This window comes from Podarcis erhardii, assembly GCF_964252035.2.
Source record: "Podarcis erhardii genome assembly, chromosome: 2".
NCBI lineage: Eukaryota > Metazoa > Chordata > Lepidosauria > Squamata > Lacertidae > Podarcis > Podarcis erhardii.
In genome coordinates this window covers 120,119,616-120,137,379 of record NC_138498.1, presented here as the reverse complement: position 1 = coordinate 120,137,379, position 17,764 = coordinate 120,119,616, and the positions used below count along the sequence as shown (strand labels likewise).

The following is a 17,764-nucleotide window of genomic DNA, read 5'->3' as shown; positions in this document are numbered from 1 at the left end:
TCAACTTTATTTGCTGTTGGTGCTAAGAGGCAATTTTGATTATTATTTATGTTGGTGGTTTCTTGCTTTTTTTGATGCTTTTGAGAGAAAGGGGGGTGGTTACCTGTTTTATTGCAAGCCTAATACTTTTAGATACACTGCGTTTCATGGAATCTGAAAACTACTCCACACTGAATTTTTTTTCAAGTTTTCCAGAAAGAAACAAGGAAAAATGTTTCTCCCCCCATGGCTTCAAAATTTCCGGAAATTTTACATCTCTACTCTGCTGCCTTCTTAGAAACTGTCCTCTGGTTCCCCCCATATGTCTGTCGTTCACTAAAATGCTTGCACTTCCCTTGACAAGGCGCAAGCCCTTCCTGGGAATTCCAGGCAGAGAGCTGCTGAACTCCAGACCCCAAAAGGAAATCCAACCTCATCCAGCAGGCAATGCTAAAGATTGAATTCTGTTTTAAATGCAGTTTTAAAGATATATTTGCACAGAAATGTAAAAAATGCCTGTATTGGGAAAACAGTTGCCCTAGGTATACTAGTGCAGACTTTCCCAAATGTGGGCCTCTAGCTGGTTTTGGACTATGATTCCCATCATCCCTTAATACTGCTAGCTGGGAGTGATGGGAGTTGTAGTCCCGAAAGATCTGGAGACCCAAGTGTGGGAATCCTTCTTTAGTGAAAGGGGAGGATACGGACGTGAACTTTGCTGATTCAGTTGTAGACGGCATCTTCTATAGCTCCGATAAGAGAGGAGTTCAGGGAGCAAACGGCCTCTTCCTCTGATGACGTCTCTCCCCCTGCCTTGCTGAGCTTGTGTGTTTCTGCTTCCTTGCAGCCATGGGATCTGCTGCTGTTCAGGCTCATGCCACTCTCTGTGTTGCCTTGTCAGAAGCTGCCCACTGGTGTCCCCCAGCCCTACTCCCCCCCCCCCCATGTTTGTCATTCACTGTAAGGCTTGCACAAGCCGTTGTTCGCCACTGGCAGAGAACCTGTCCAGACCCCAATGTGTCTGTTTCCTGCTCTGCCACTTCTTGTGCCAAAGGTTGCCCATTCTCCACCAGAGAAGAAGGCAAGCAAATCCTTAAGGCTGGGTTTGCTTCTGAGGTCCACGGGAACCCCAGGATCTGAGCCAGGAAACCTTGGTCCGTTGTGGGGATCTGTTTCTCTGTGCTTCTTGTTAGGAAATTGATTTTGGAAATGCATATTTTGCTATGTTCCCAATTTGCCCAAAGGGGCAGTCAAAGAACTGAAGAATATCTGCACCCAGCTTTGGAACTCCCTGCCTATTGAAACAAGGCAGTCGCTTTCACTGTACTCATCAGCACTCGCTAAAGACATTTTTGTTCATGCAGGGCTGTCCAAATGTGTCAAATGGTGATGTGTGTTTTAATCTGGGTTTTGTCATTTATTTTAATTATTTTTTAATAAATATTCGTGTTTCTTTATTATTATTGACAATTTCATTGTTTTATTTTTCCTGACCTGTGGATTTTCTATATATCTATATCTATCTATATCTATCTATCTACCGTATTTTTCGTACCATAGGGCGCACCGGACGATAGGGCGCACCTAGTTTTGGGAGGCGGAAAACAAGAAAAAAATATTCTGAACCCCAGAAGCCAGAACAGCAAGAGGGATCCGGCTTCTGCGATACCGTGTGGCTGTTCTGGCTTCTGGGGTAACCGCGCCAAGCCTCTTCAGGGCAGCGGGATGAAGGCTCCCCCTGCCCAAAGAGGCTGCGCAGGGCTAAAGCAGAAGCCAGGACAGACGCTTCGCTGAAGGAGCACTGCGCCTTCTCTCTCTCTCTGCCCAGCGCCCCTCCTTCACAGGAGAGGTGCTGCGCAGAGAGGGAGAAGGGGCATCGCCCTTCAGCGAACCTGGAGAAGGAACAGAAGGAGACCCTTCTGCCGCCCCAAGCCTCGCGCGCCTGGCGGGACCTACCGCCGGGCGCGCAAGGCTTGCAGACACTCGCCCGAAGTACGGGGAGCCCTCCGGAGGGCTCCCTGTGCTTCGGGCAACAGGCTGCCGCCCCAAGCCTCGTGCGCTCGGCGGGACCTCCCGTCGGGCGTGCAAGGTTTGTGGACACTCCCTGGGGCTGCAGGCTGCTGCCCGCAAGCCTCGTGAGCTCACGGGAACTCCCGCCGGGCTTGCAAGGCTTGCGGATAGCTTCCTGAAGCCTGGAGAGCGAGAGGGGTCGGTGCGCACCGATGCCTCTCGCTCTCCAGGCTTTAGCGAAAGCCTGCATTCGCACCATAGGACACACACACATTTCCCCTTCATTTTTGGAGGGGAAAAAGTGCGTCCTATGGAGCGAAAAATACGGTATTTATCTATCTGTATAGTAAAGTTGCATGTAAATTTTACAGAACAAAATAATAAACGCCTACAAAAGATGTAATGGCTAAGAAGCCATTTACAACCCCCCACCCCCCATGCAGGTTTTCTCAGGAGTCAGTCCCACTGTTCCCAACAGGTGCTTAATCTCAGGGAAAAGCGGATAAATTCAGTTTTGGGATCCCCCAGGCAGAAGAGATTTTGGTCCTCTGAGGGTTAAATGCAGTGAGAGAGGAAATTATGCTTTTCCTTCCTCTCTGCTTGCCTGAACTCTGCAGGCTTTCGCCAAAGGTCTTGGGTGTTACAGATCCTTTCCTCACTATTAGTGCCACCTGGCTCAGGTACAGTTCCATCACAATGTGATTGCTTACAGGAATCTGTGTTTGACAGTGAATGGTCTCCCCTTCCTTGGAGGTTTTCAAGCAGAGGTTGGAGGGCCATCTGTCAGGGATTCTTTAGCTGAGATTTCTCTATTGCAGGGGGCTGGACTAGAGGACCAGTTGGACTAGTTGGGGTCCCTCCCAACTCGTTGATTCTGTGGAAGCTGCCCATACAGCCCCCCCTTGCCCATCCCATTCACAAGGTGGTGGTTGTTTAGTCGTGTCCGATTCTTCGTGACCCCATGGACCAGACCACGCCAGGCACTCCTGTCTTCCACTGCCTCCCGCAGTTTGGTCAAACTCATGCTGGTAGCTTCGAGAACACCATCCAACCATCTCGTCCTCTGTCGTCCCCTTCTCCTTGTGCCCTCCATCTTTCTCAACATCAGGGTCTTTTCCAGGGAGTCTTCTCTTCTCATGAGGTGGCCAAAGTATTGGAGCCTCAGCTTCAGGATCTGTCCTTCCAGGGAGCACTCACGGCTGATTTCCTTCAGAATGGATAGGTTTGATCTTGCAGTCCACGGGACTCTCAAGAGTCTCCTCCAGCACCAGAATTCAAAAGCATCCATTCTTCGACGATCAGCATTCTTTATGATCCAGTTGTCACTTCCATACATCACTACTGGGAAATGGTGGGAAGATAAATAGCACAGAAAGTTGAAATGCAATATGCGACCCGCCCCCCCCCCCCCGCTTTTAACACAGTGGCTCCCAAATTTTTCTGATTCCCATCTTTGTTCCATAAAATCGTCCCTATCCCCATTATTATTATTATTATTATTGAATTTCTATACCGCCGTATACCCAGGGGTCTCTGAATAAAATCAAGATATAAAACCACAAAATACATAATAAAAATCAAAACAACCCCCACAAAAAACCAACTGCCTTACCCTAACCTCTAAAAAGCCATTATTCAGAGTAACTATTCCACTAAAGAAGGTAATATATATAAATAAATAAATACAACATAGACATCAGGGTTTGTAGCCACTGACAGCCTAGTCCATGAATTTATACAATCCTCTTTTTTAAGCCTTCCAAGTGGGTGGCTCAGTATTGCCTCAGTATTGCCTCCTCTCAGCGGAGAGGAGGAAACTACCAGCCCCACATATGGGGTTGGACTAGGTGACCATCGGGTCCCATTCCAACTTTACAATTCTCTGATTCGATAACCTGCCTTTTCTTCCAAGGAGCTGAACGTAGCACATAATACATGGTTCTTTCTCTCTTCCTTTAATCCCCTACAACAACCCTGTGAGGTAGGCTAGGCTGGGAGGCAGTGACTTGCCCCACCCGGTCGGGAATTCGATCCCTGGTCTCCCAAGGCCATAGTCCAGCACTCTAACCACTACAGCCCACTGCCTCTCACCACTGCCTAAGAAGTCCCAACTTTGTGAAAACAGAGATCAGAGTTCCTAGAAGGGAGGTCTTTTTTTCCATCTCAGCTGCCTGGTCTTCAAAGGGTTAAAGATGAAGTGCAAGATTCCTAGAGAGGCAGGAAACTGGAGGAGCTCTTGGTCCTCCAGGGCAAGCACCCCTCCTGCCTTGTGCATGGTCCTTTTGCAGAAGAGAGGCTGCAGTGGTTGGATGTGTTATGTATTGAAGTTCTCACCCTGGCCACCAGGGTTTTGTGTATATAGTTTTCACTCAGGTCCACCTCAGTTAATTTAGGCGGGAAACCCTGGGTTGTTGTTCTTACAATGTTGACAGCCGGCTGCCTATAAAAGAAGGCCGGCTGAGCTGTTCAGTTCAGTTCCAGCTTACTTATAAAGAGCTGCTTGCAGAAATCTCTGTGTCGTCTGATATGTCCACCCACTATTTCATAGGATGCATGGAAGGAAGCAGGCAGGGAGGCTGGGGCCGGATCCTGCTCCAACCCAGAGACTGAGGCCCCTTGTGGTCCACACTCAGTTGGCCAGCCTTTGCCTTGAAGAAGAACCCGGAAAGAATAGAAAAAGAGGCTGCAGGGGACAATCCTGCAGCCATATTCTAGTTCATTTACTGTTTTGAACTAAATGGTAAAGGTAAAGGGACCCCTGACCATTAGGTCCAGTCGTGACCGACTCTGGAGTTGCGGCGCTCATCTCACTTTATTGGCTGAGGGAGCCGGCGTTTGTCCGCAGACAGCTTCTGGGTCATGTGGCCAGCATGACTAAGCCGCTTTTGGCGAACCAGAGCAGCACACGGAAACGCCGTTTACCTTTCCGCTGGAGTGGTACCTATTTATCTACTTGCACTTTGTGCTTTTAAACTGCTAGGTTAGCAGGAGCTGGGACCGAACAATGGGAGCTCACCCCGTCGCAAGGATTCGAACTGCCGACCTCTGATCGGCAAGTCCTAGGCTCTGTGGTTTAACCCACAGCGCCACCTGCAATGGTACGTTACCTTAAAACACCATTAAAGGATCCAATGGCATGTATCACTTAGAAATGATCTTTTCTAGAAATCATTTATACCATTTATTTTTTTTAATTTGAGGGCGGGGCGAGGAATTGCACATTTGCACATGTGGCCAAGATTGTATGGTAAACTTAAGACTTCCGGGTCGGCGCCATCGCCGAATGGCGGACTCCCTCCGAGCTCCGGAGGGAGCCTGCACGGCAGGGGCTGGGTCCTACCGCACCGGCGATGCGGGGACCCTTAAAAACCACGGCCACGGGGGCCGTGGACATGGAGACTCGGCTGACACCGTTAGCGCCCTCCCGACTCGTGAAGGAGCCTTTTTAAAGGCTACGGATCGGGTGCCGGGGAGAAGCGTGGTGTTTTGAGTCCTCTGCTATCCCTGCCGTGCGAAGCCGCATGCCATTCGGCGGAGAGCGCTGGCTTCTTCCTTTGAAAATTCGGACCTAAAAGAACAACCTGTAAGTAATTGGAACTTGGACTAAAAAGAGGGACAAAAATTTTAAAAATTTCGGAGCGAGCGGGGGAGGCGCAAAAAAGGAAGTCAGCCACCCCCTCCATTGTAGAAGGGTCAAAGCAAAGGATCTGATAACTAAGATCGGAGTAACATCATTTTGGCAAGTTTTTAACCTCACGAGTGAAGAATATGAGATTGAGCTGGAGGAGGAAAGTAGAATTCGGACTTAAAAACAACCCCCCCTGGAACCCCGGGAGCGATCGATGACGGAGCTTGGAGAGGAGAAAGGCAAGTTTTGACAGCTGTCAAAGAGCTGTCAAAGCGGAAAATAAGATAGAGACTATGTTACAAGGACTTTGCTGGTTATATTTGTTATAAATTGGATACAAATTGTCTTAAATAAGGATTACAAAGTTACTAGGGCTAATGGATGCGATCTGGAAGAGAACTCAGTTTTTGCAATCCACCTAGAGGAGCCGAGGGATATTACAAGTTTTAGCTGGAAATTGGAACTGAACTGTTTATCTCCTGGGAAACTGCAGAAATGGAACATTATTATGACTACAGAGGTCACTACACCGAAGAAGACAATGGAATCATCTGTTGTGGAATGAAAGGAACTTGACGTAATGTTTTGTTTCTGAATAACAAGCCTCTGTAAAGGAACTAACTTTTGGAATTAGGACATTTGTGCAGGAAAACAGGGACAGAAAGAAATAGAAAGAGGAGTGTGATCAATAAGAACAACAAAATAACAAGAATTGGACCAAGTCAAAAGTGGGGACATTTGGGACATCCAGATTTGACAAGCTTAAGGATTATAATTTGGAGTTTTTTACTCCTGGATATAAAAATCTGGATGGAAAAAATGGGCCTCTCTTTAAGACAGAACCCTTCCATGATTGGACATTCGAAACTAAAGAGGACTGGCAAAGGACTATGATTTAGAGAGACGTGGAAATATCGGACATTGAGGAACATTGGGAACGCAACCGGGAAAAGGGGGGGTGGGAAATGCGGAATCCTTAAAGGCGTAAACTATGTTTTATTTAGGCTATATACATCTACATGGTATTCTAAAGTGGGGAACTCGTGGTGGGAATAAACCGATTTTAGGGGAATGGAAAATAATGTTTTTTTTTTTAAAAAAAAAAAAATTTGGGTTAAGGATAACAAGTTTGAATTGAGGAGAAGAACTTGTTGAGATTATTTGAGAGATTTGGAATACAAGGGGGGGAGGGAAGGGGAAGTCCTGAAAGGATGTAATTGGAAAAAGATTTGAAATTGGATGTTTTATTAATTTGTAATTAACTGGAAAACTTTAATAAATATTATTAAAAAAAAAAAAAAAAAAAAGATTGTATGGTAAACTTAAAGCCTCTACTATTAGAAAATTCTTCCACTTGTAATGCATACCTACAAGCAGTGCAATGTCCGCATTTGAATAAACCTTGTGGAGCTGTGGTCAAGGTCGGGTGTGTAGACGTGTGTGGCAAGTCAGTATGTAGTAGCATATCTCTAAGTGATCTGGTGCGTCGTTTAGCAACGCAGTGAAAGACCTCACAGCCTGGAATATTCAGTCTCACTGGGCAAAAGACATATAGCACTTGAATGATGGGGAAAGCTGTGGAAAGATTTTAAAATTCACAGCATGTAGTTCATTAAATAAAATTATATGAAGCTGATGTACCAATGATTTTTTACTGCAGTAAAGCTTGCTAAAATGTATAAAAATGCCTCTAATTTATGCTGGAAATGTAAGGATATGGAAAGTACTTTTTCCCCATATGTCGTGGACATGTAAAAAAGTAAAGGGCTTCTGGGAAATTATAAAAAATGAACTTAAAAAAATGTTAGAATTATGTATGTTAAAAAACCAGAGGTGTTTGTTTATGCGACTACAGTGGCCAGAGGCTACTATCCCAGATGTGGAAAGAAGAAAAGATCCCAATGAAGGAATGGATAACTAAGATGACTGACTGCCGAAATGGCTAAACTTACCGATCAGATGAGAAAAAATTCAATCAAGAATGGGGAAACTTTATAGAGTATTTTAGAGAACACTGTAAAAACGTCAAAACATTGGCAGGTCTGATGTAACATTTATGAACTAAGAATAGAATTAGGAGGGGGAAAAGAAGTTGAAATTAATTGGAGAAATATAATTATATGCAAGGAGAATAAAGGGGGGAAATGGAAACAGGAGGGGGCGAGGAAAAGCCTTTTATTCCAAATTTGGATTGGATATCTATTTGCCAAAAGGGGAACTGTTGTTATTTTGAAAATAAAATATTTTGTATAAAAAAATAGTTTAGAAAACTTTCTGGGGCGCACGCGGGGCTTTCCGGAGGCGAGACCAGCGCCTCTCCTCGCTCTTTGCCCGGAGAAGCCCAGAGGCTCCTGCCGCTCGGCTCCGAAACGGTTAAGAGCAGCGGCGACAGAGCTGAGATTCCTAGAGCGGAGGGGAAAAGGCTGTCGGGAGAATAGCAGCTTCCGCTTCCTGTCCCGCTTCTGGGGGGGGGGGGAGAGATACCTGTCATGGCGGCGGCTGTCCTTCCTCGCGGAGGCGCTGGAGGTGGGTCGTATGTATTATGTATTATAAAGGGGGAGAGACGGGGGGGTGAGCTGGGGGGAGTGTGGGGAGGGATGAAAAAAAACCCCATTAGGCAAACCCTTTCAAGGTAAGTTCTTTTCTGCGTCTCCTTTTTCTAGTCATCAATTTGTCCAGATTTTCACATCTTATTATTTTTAAATAGAGCTCTTGAAAGTTGGTCGGCATTTTGGTGAGTGCAGATGTCGCCTAATGCACACGCTTTTGCAAAGGGGATTTCCCATATATTTCCCATAATACCCCCGTTTCAATGTAAGTTTTTTCTGTCTCCTTTTTCTAGTCAATTTACCCAGATTTGCACATGTTATTATTTTTAAATAGTGTTAATTTTAAATAATTTAATTTTAAATTATTTCAACCTCTTGAAAGTTGGTCAGCATTTTGGTGTAGATTTCTCCTAATGCCCGCGCTTTTGCAAAGGGTATTTCCCATAATACTTACATTTGCCATAATTAATGCATTCTGTATATAATTCAGCTAAAATGATTCATTTTTAACATCTGCATGCTTTTTAACATCTGCATGCAGCCGCTGGGAGAGATCATCAGGCGGGTTGGACTGGGTGTCCATCAATATGCGGATGAGACCCAGCTCTGCCTCTCTTTCAAATGGGAACCAGTGAAGGCGGGGAAGGATGGATGGCGGCTAACAGATTGAGGTTGAATCCTGACAAGACACAAGTACTGTTTTGAGGGGGCAGGTTGGCGTGGGGGACTCCCTGGTCCTGAATGGGGTAACTGTGCCCCTGAAGGACCAGGTGCGCAGCCTGGGAGTCATTTTGGACTGACAGCTGTCCATGGAGGCGCAGGTCAATTCTGTGTCCAGGGCAGCTGTTTACCAGCTCCATCTGGTACGCAGGCTGAGACCCTACTTGCCTGCTAACTGTCTCGCCAGAGTGGTGCCTGCTGTGGTTATCTCCCGCTTGGACTACTGCAATGCGCTCTACGTGGGGCTACCTTTGAAGGTGACCCGGAAACTGCAACTAATCCAGAATGCGGCAGCTAGACTGGTGAGTGGAAGTGGCCGCAGGGACCACATAACACAGGTCCTGAGAGATCTGCATTGGCTCCTAGTACGTTTCTGAGCACAATTCAAAGTGTTGGTGCTGACCTTTAAAGGCCTAAATGGCCTCGTCCTGTATACTTGAAGGAGCATCTCCACCCCCATCGTTCAGCCCGGACACTGAGATCCAGCGGTTACCTCATTGTGAGAAATGAGGTTGCAGGGAACCAGGCAGAGGGCTTTCTTAGTAGTGGTGCCCTCCCTGTGAAACACCCTCCCATCAGATGTCAAGGAATTAAGCAGCTATCCTATTTTCAAAAGACATCAGAAGCGAGCCCTCTTTAGGGAAGTTTTTAATATTTAAATGCTGTATTGTTGTTAACACTGGATTGGGAGCCACCCAGAGTGGCTGGGGAAATTCAGCTAGATGGGTGTGGCATAAATTTATTATTATTATATTTACATTTCCCATAATTAATGCATTTTGTATATAATTCATCTAAGATGATTCATTTATAGGTCTTCCCCCCTTTTTATGGGGGTAGGACATCTTTTCCTAATGGAAGAGCAGATCTTCTCCTGCTCTCCTCCCTGCAGGCCAACTTGGGCAGGTGGGGGACCTTCCTTGGGCTCCCCATAGGGCTTGGGGTCAAGGCAAACCCTTAAGCATTGGGAAACCTAATGCAGAGGCTCCCCCTGGAACTTGTAATAATTTTTATCCGGCCTGATTTTACTAATTTGTTAAATTTATATACCTCCCTATACCCACAGGCCTTAGGACGATTCACAGGATAAAAGTACACACATTTTAAATTACTTGTGTTTCAGTTAAACAGCAGTTTCTGCAGGAGCAGTTCTGGGCAGAAGAGGTTTTTTTAAAAAGGAGAAAAAAGCAACTTCAAGTCCACTTTAAAAGTCCAAGTGTGGCTGAGGCCTTACACAGACGGGCTAATAATGAGAATACTACTAGTAATAATATGAATATCCCTGAGTGTCCTCTCCCACTTTGTGGAGCCGATTGGCCCCCTGGTACACTCCAAGCTGGGAGGCTGAACGCAAGTGGATGAAAGATCCTAATTAATGCAACCAAAGACTGTTAAGGGCTCATTAGCAAGCCTACCTAGTGGCAGTGAAGGCAGCAAAGAAAGCATAGTTTTTTGCCTCCATTGCATCCTCATTATGTCATCTGGCAGAACTTTTCCAGGTTGTACGGGGCCTTTTACAGGCTGGCCCAAAGGAGGTGGTAGAACCAATGGTAGCTCGCTTTGACTTCTTTGCAGAGCATTTTGTTGTTAAAATTGCTTGCCACAATGCTACATCGATTGCAGGAGAGATCTGACCAGGTTCATATGGCAGGGTAAGAAACCCCGCATAAAATACAAATTACTGACAGACAAAAAAAGAAAGGGGGCATTTCGCACTCCCCGATTTAAGAACATATTTCAAAGCCTCGTGCCTATGTTGGATAAAGGATTGGCTCTTATTAGAGAAAACATATACCGTATTTTTCGCTCTATAACACGCACCTGACCATAACACGCACATAGTTTTTAGAGGAGGAAAACAGGAAAAAAAATATTCTGAATCAAATGTTGTACTAAACTATTTAATAAACAACCGGTATATCAGAATCATATTACAACCATGTAAAGTGAACAGCAGTCAACAGTGGCATTAAGAACCATCATCACTGTCATTAACAAATGAAGAGAGAATTTTAGGTTCGAGTACTCTTCTAGTCTTCTGTGAACCCCAAGAACTCATCAGTGCTAGAGTCAGAATCTATGAAGTTCAGCTGCTCACAATCACTGGCATCACTTTCTTCGACATCTTCATATAAAATCTCATCTTCTTTTGCATCCAAACCATTGCTAATGCCACATTTTTTGAATGACTGTGCAACGATTTCCTCCTTCACCAAGTGCCATTATGTTTTCACCCCATTAAATATTTGAGGGAGTCATCCCCCACCCCCCATTGTGGTATGTGAGGTGGGGCTTACCTGGCTGCCCCCCAATATTGTTTTAAGTTGGAAGAGGAAGGGAGGGAGGGAAGGAAGAGAGAGGGGGAACTCACATTTGTGCAGCTGCCTTGCCTCGAACGGGAGCAAAAAGAGGAGGAGGAGACACAGGGACACGAGCCTTGTAAGCCGCTTTGTTTGAATTTACCGGTGAGGTGCTGGGGGATGGACGGAAGGGGATGCCCTCTTTGTCCCTCCTTCCAGCTCATTGTAAAGAAAGCAGAGCCGCTTACATGTGTGTAAGGGAGAACCATAGAGCAGGCAGACACTGAGAATCTGAATGCGCTCAGCTGTTGCCGGCTTCCCTCCCAGCGACGGAGGAGGAGAGGAGAGGCTGCCGAAAAGCCATAGAGTAGACAAGCCAGCAAGCAGGCAGACAGGCTGTGCTCAGCTGTGCCGGCTTCCCTCCCAGCGACGGAGGAGGAGAGGAGAGGCTGCCGAAAAGCCATAGAGTAGACAAGCCAGCAAGCAGGCAGACAGGCTGTGCTCAGCTGTGCCGGCTTCCCTCCCAGCGATGGAGGAGGAGAGGAGAGGCTGCCGAAAAGGCAGCAAGAGCGGCTCCTCCCGCCTGCATTCGCTCCATAACACGCACACACATTTCCCTTTATCTTTTAGGGAGGGAAAACTGCGTGTTATGGTCCGAAAAGTACGGTACTTGATTTGGAGAGTTGCAACAACAGGTACGGATGGCATGCATACCTTGGCTACAGTAAGGTCAAAGTCCACAGAAGGTTCACTAATCATATAGTCAGAAATGCTCTTTATAAAGTGTGGACAAAATACCAACCATTATTAGAACCCCAAATGCCATGGTGGCTGTCCCCAGTAGAGGCTTTTGCAGTTAAAAAAATAAATATGGAGGGAAATTGGGCAACCTATAGTCAACTATTAAAAGAAGACAAGGACATCTGAGATAGAAAACATTCAGAGAGAGAAGGCACTACCTCTCCGATTGCCTTCCATATCACCCAAAAAATTGAGAAAGATGAATCCAAACAACAAAAAAGCATTATTATGAAATGACAAAAAAAATGATCTAAAACTGTTATTGGAATGGGATCTGAAAGACGAGGAAGTAAAGGATGTAATGGTTAAATGGGCCCCACAATACACATGGAACAGTGGGAGACACTCTGGAGGTTAGATATCAGATTTACTGCCTGTTATACTATCAAGAGAGGGACGCAGGTGGCAAGAGGGACGCAGGTGGCGCTGTGGGTAAAAGCCTCAGCGCCTAGGACTTGCCGATCGAAAGGTCGGCGGTTCGAATCACTGCGGCGGGGTGCACTCCCGCTGCTCGGTCCCAACGCCTGCCAACCTAGCAGTTCGAAAGCACCTCCGGGTGCAAGTAGATAAATAGGGACCGCTTACCAGCGGGAAGGTAAACGGCGTTTCCGTGTGCGGCTCTGGCTCGCCAGAGCAGCGATGTCACGCTGGCCACGTGACCCGGAAGTGTCTCCGGACAGCGCTGGCCCCTGGCCTCTTAAGTGAGATGGGCGCACAACCCCAGAGTCTATCAAGACTGGCCCGTACGGGCAGGGGTATCTTTACTTTTACCTTTATACTATCAAGGAAAACTTAATGAAAATGTTATACAGGTGGTATGTGACACCTTCCAATCTAGCCAAGATACCTTCCAAACTAGCCAATGTTGGAAATGCAATAATGCAGAGGAAACAATGATACATGTATGGTGGTGCTGTGAGAAAATTAATAAGTTTTGGGGGTGTATCCATGAAGAGCTAAGAAAGATGCTCAAAGCTCCTATAGAAAAAAACCCCAGAGGCATACCCAATGGGCATTATAGGAAAGGACACCCCACAGGATAACAAAAGGTTATTCTTATATGCCACAGCTGCATCCAGATTATTACTTGCTAAAAATGGAAAAGGGGACATTATTCCCACAAAAGCAGACTGGATAGGTAAATTATGTGACTTTATAGAATTGGCCAAACTAACGGCAGCCATAAGACGCCAGTCAAACCAGAGTTTAAGGAAAGAATGGAAATGCTTTCAGGACCAAATGAAAAAACACTGTTCTAAAGAAAACCTGTTGATATGTATGGACTAAGTATGTAAAGCTGAATCAGATTATGACAAATTAATAATAGGTGAATGTTGAATACTATCAAAAACACAATGTAAGTAAGAGCACAGAATATTGAAAGATGTCAAGTTGAGGGAGAGGGAAGTCACGTTGTTGGAATTTTTATTTTATATATCTTTATTTTATATTGTTATATTGAACATATACATACTTTCTATAATAAACTTTATCGAGGAAAAAGAAGAAGATAAAACTGCTTCCATCCACCAAGAGAGCAGATGAGTCTCATGGGTTGTCCAGAGCACAGTCTAGTCCTGTTGTGTTGGATGAGTTTTTTCAGTTGGTCAGCCTCGAGGATATGGACAAGGTGCTTGGATCAGTCAGGGTGACCGTTTGCACTCTAGACCCTTTCGCCTCTTGGCTGATAAAAACCAGCAGGGAGGGAACAGCCGGCTGGGCCAGGGAGATGAACAGTGCCTCTTTACAAGAGGGGGTGGTCCCTGCATGTTTGAAGGAGGCAGAGGTAAAACCACTCCTTAAGAAACCTTCCCTGAATTCAGAAAGCCTAACTACCGGCCAGTTGTTGATCTCCCTTTCCTGGGCAAGGTTCTGGAGCGAGTGGTCGCAGACCAGATCCAGGTGCTTTTGGAAGAAACTCATTTTCTGGATCCATTTCAATCAAGGTTTAGGCCTGGTTCTGGCAAGGAAACTGCTTTGGTGGCCCTCTATGATGACTTCTGTCGAGAGAGAGACAAGGGAAAAGTGCCTCTGTTCATTGTTCTCCACCTCTCAGGGGCTTTTGATACCATCCACCATGGTATCCTTCTGGAGCGACTCTCTGAACTGGGGGTGGGTGGCCCTGCTTTGCGGTGGTTCCAGTCCTACTTGGATGGTCGTTCCCAGAGGGTGTTACTTGGGGAATGCATTTCAGCCCCATGGAAGTTTCGCAGGGTCCAATCCAATCCCCCTTGTTGTTTAACATCTACATGAAATCGCTGGGAGGGGTTATCCAGAGGTTTGGAGTACGTTGCCAGCAGTATGCTGATGACATTCAGCTCTATTTCTCCTTTCTATCTGTAGATGAGGCAGTGCAAGTGCTGGACCAGTGTCTTGCCTGGGTAATGGACTGGATGAGGGCCAACAAATTGAAGCTCGATCCAGATAAGAGTGAGGCTCAGTTAGTGGGTGGTTCCCTAGAGCAGATGGCTGGGAGGTCGCCTGCTCTTGATGGGGTTACACTTCCTCTGAAGGAGCAGGTTCGTCGCTTGGGGGTTCTCCTGGATCCTTTGCTGTTGCTCGAGGCTCAGATGGCCTGTAGTGCCTTCCATCAGCTTTGGCTGGTGGCCCAGTTACACCCCTATCTGGACAGGGATAGCCTATCTACCGTTGTCTATGCTCCGGGAACTTCAAGGTTAGATATAGATATGCATTATACGTAGGGCTGCTTCTGAAGACAGTCTGGAAACTTCAGCTAGTGCAGAATTCAGCGGCCAGGCTGCTCACTGGAGCAAGGCGGTTTGAGCATATTACACCCATCCTGGTCTGACTGCACTGGCTACCAATTAGCTTCTGGGTCCAATTCAAATTGCTGGTTTTGACCTATAAAGCCTTAAATGGCTCAGGATCAGGAATACTTCAAGGACTGCTTCTTTCCATATGAACCTACCTGGACCCTGAGATCCCCTTATGAGGCCCTCCTTCGTGGGCCGCCTCCTCAAGTGGTCTGGAGGGTGGCAACACGAGAAGAGGGCCTTCTCTGCAGTGGCTCCCTGTCTGTGGAATGCTCTCCCCAGGGAAGTTCGCCTGACGCCTTTCTTATACACCTTGTTGTTGTTTAGTCGTCTTAGTCATGTCCAACTCTCCGTGACCCCATGAATCAGAGCATGCCTTGGAAACTCACTTTCCTCTCAAAGCTTCTCCTGTTTTATGTCCCTGGAGCTTTCATGGCATAATACTGGAGTGGGTTGCCGAGTCCTCCGGGTATAGGGCAGTAGATAAACTCAATAAATAAGACAATGTTAATGAAATACTAATACTTTCCTTATTTGTACCCCACGAATCTGACTGGGATGCCCCAGCCACTCTAGCTGGCTTCTAACAAATATAACAAATATAAAAGCATAATAAAATATTAAAAACTTCCCTCTACATGGCTGCCTTCAGATGTCTTTTAAAAGTTGTATAGTTGTATAGTTATTTAGTTAACATTTGACGGGAAGGTGTTCCACAGGGTGCGCACCACTACCAAGAAGGCCCTCCGCCTTGTTCCCTATAACTTCCCTTCTCACAGGGAGGGAACTGCCACAAGGCCCTGGGACCTGGATCTCTGTGTCCTGACTGAATGATTGGGGTGAAGACGCTCCTTTAGCATTTCATCAGTTAGTTTGCCTTTTTATTCCATCAGGAGATGTTGAAGGGATCCTGGCAGAAGGGAAACATTCAGAAGTGTCACCAAAAGGATCCAAAGAGGAGGAGGAGCAAAGGACGCTGAGAGGTCAAGATGGAGTCAGCAGGCAAGAGGGGAGGCGAAAGCAGAAGCCGGATGGTGACTCTGGTACATCTCAGGGTGGTGAAAATCAAATTCCCAGAGAGGAGAAAAAGCATGAATGCACAGTGTGTGGAAAGAGATTGGGTAGTCGCTCATCTCTTACTTTACATCAAAGAACTCATACAGGAGAGAAACCATATATATGTTCCGAGTGCGGAAAGAGCTTCATTCGATGTGGTCAGCTTACATTGCATCAAAGAAATCATACAGGGGAGAAACCATATATATGTTCAGAGTGTGGAAAGAGCTTCAGTCAATGTGGTCAGCTTACCTCACATCAAAGAACTCATACAGGGGAGAAACCATATACATGTTCAGAGTGTGGAAAGAGCTTCAGTCGATGTGGTCAGCTTACTAGGCATCAAAGAACTCATACAGGGGAGAAACCCTATACATGTTCAGAGTGTGGAAAGAGCTTCTTTGAGAATTGTAGCCTTACCAGGCACCAAAGATCTCATACAGGGGAGAAACCGTATACATGTTCAGAGTGTGGAAAGTGCTTTATTTCGAGTAGGAACCTTACGTTGCATCAACGAACTCATACAGGGGAGAAACCATATAAATGCTTGGAGTGTGGAAAGAGCTTCAGTGAAACTAGTTCCCTTACCTTGCATCTACGAACTCATACAGGGGAGAAACCGTATACATGTTCGGAGTGTGGAAAGAGCTTCAGACACTGTGGTGCCCTTACCTTGCATAAAAGATCTCACACAGGGGAGAAACCGTATACATGTTCAGAGTGTGGAAAGAGTTTCAGTTGGAATGGTACCCTTACCTCACATAAACGAACTCATACAGGGGAGAAACCGTATACATGTTCGGAGTGTGAAAAGAGCTTCAGTCGCAGTAGCTCCCTTAAGTCACATCAAAGAACTCATACAGGTGAGAAACCGCATCCGTGTTTGGAGTGTGGAATGAGCTTCGCTTACCGCAATGTGCTTGCTACACATCAACAAACTCATCGAGGCAACAAACCTTATAAATGCTGGGAATGTGGAAAGAGCTTCAGTCACAGTGGCAGTCTTACCTTGCATCAAAGATTGCACACAGGAGAGAAACCTTATAAATGTTTGGAGTGTGGGAAGAGCTTCAGCTACAGTGGCAGCCTTACCTACCATCAAAGATTGCACACAGGAGAGAAACCTTATAAATGTTTGGAGTGCGGGAAGAGCTTCTGTCATGGTAGCCAACTCACATCGCATCAAAGAACTCATACAGGGGAGAAACCATATACATGTTCGGAGTGTGGAAAAAGCTTCACCTGCAGTAGTAGCCTTACTAGACACCAAAGAACTCATACAGGGAGGAAATCTTAGAAATGTTTGGCCTTCAAAAAGAATTTATGTGACAAGGACTCCCTTACTAAACTGAAATGAACTCGTACAAGGGAAACAGAAAGGGTTGGCGGTGTGGGAAGATATTTAATCATATCAAATACCTCCTACAGAGAGTAAACCAATGATTGTGTTCAGAATTAGAATTTGCTTCCATTAGAATTTTTATTCCTTTTAGTGGCTGTGTTGCAGATTGTTCTCCTGATCAGAGTTGGATTTACATAGCTATGTTCTATTTTCTTTCTCATGTGTTATTTCCCATGTATTCATCACTTGTATATAGCGTTGCTATTTCTCCCATCTCCAGTATTTGTTAATCTGGTATGAATTGATCTGATATTTTCCATAGACACAAATGCATTCACTGGTATTCTGTTGACGTATGTAAATGACCTATCTTTGCAATGAGAGTATAGCTCCTCACATCACAGCTCTAATGAACAAATGCTGTTGAAAAACATATACTGTATAATAAGCCTCAATATGCAGTCAAGAGAAAAATTATTCTTCTTTGGTGTAGCCGAGTAAAATTGTCTTCCATGAACACAGTCTTAACAGTGAGGCCAATTCTGGACCCACACATCCTTCCACAGTGGGGACATAGCTTTCCAGGCGGCAGTTGATCATGGTTG

At 45.8% G+C, this 17,764-nt stretch overlaps 2 protein-coding genes across 3 annotated transcripts in view; one reads left to right on the top strand and one right to left on the bottom strand.

Moving 5' to 3' along the window:
• LOC309337013 (uncharacterized protein) overlaps window positions 1-17,764 on the bottom strand; it is a 131,827-nt gene that overhangs the window by 59,230 nt on the left and 54,833 nt on the right. The gene's annotated exons all lie outside the window — the stretch shown is intronic.
• On the top strand, window positions 7,988-17,691 carry LOC309336898 (uncharacterized protein). 2 transcript variants are annotated; one of them, XM_081853386.1, is made up of 2 exons: window positions 7,988-8,143; window positions 15,658-17,691. In XM_081853386.1, the coding sequence occupies exons 1-2, from the start codon at window positions 8,107-8,109 to the stop codon at window positions 17,112-17,114; spliced, it is 1,494 nt and encodes a 497-aa protein (XP_081709512.1). In that variant the 5' UTR covers window positions 7,988-8,106; the 3' UTR covers window positions 17,115-17,691. The 2 variants fall into 2 exon arrangements, with proteins under 2 accessions (XP_081709512.1, XP_081709511.1); XM_081853385.1 differs by having other exon boundaries at window positions 8,003-8,143; window positions 15,655-17,691.

Bases quoted from the DNA above. Each gene is read 5' to 3' on its own strand.
- LOC309336898 (XM_081853385.1), top strand. From the start codon at position 8,107: ATGGCGGCGGCTGTCCTTCCTCGCGGAGGCGCTGGAG. The intron at 8,144-15,654 runs GTGGGTCGTATG...TTATTCCATCAG, and splicing joins TCCTCGCGGAGGCGCTGGAG to GAGATGTTGAAGGGATCCTG.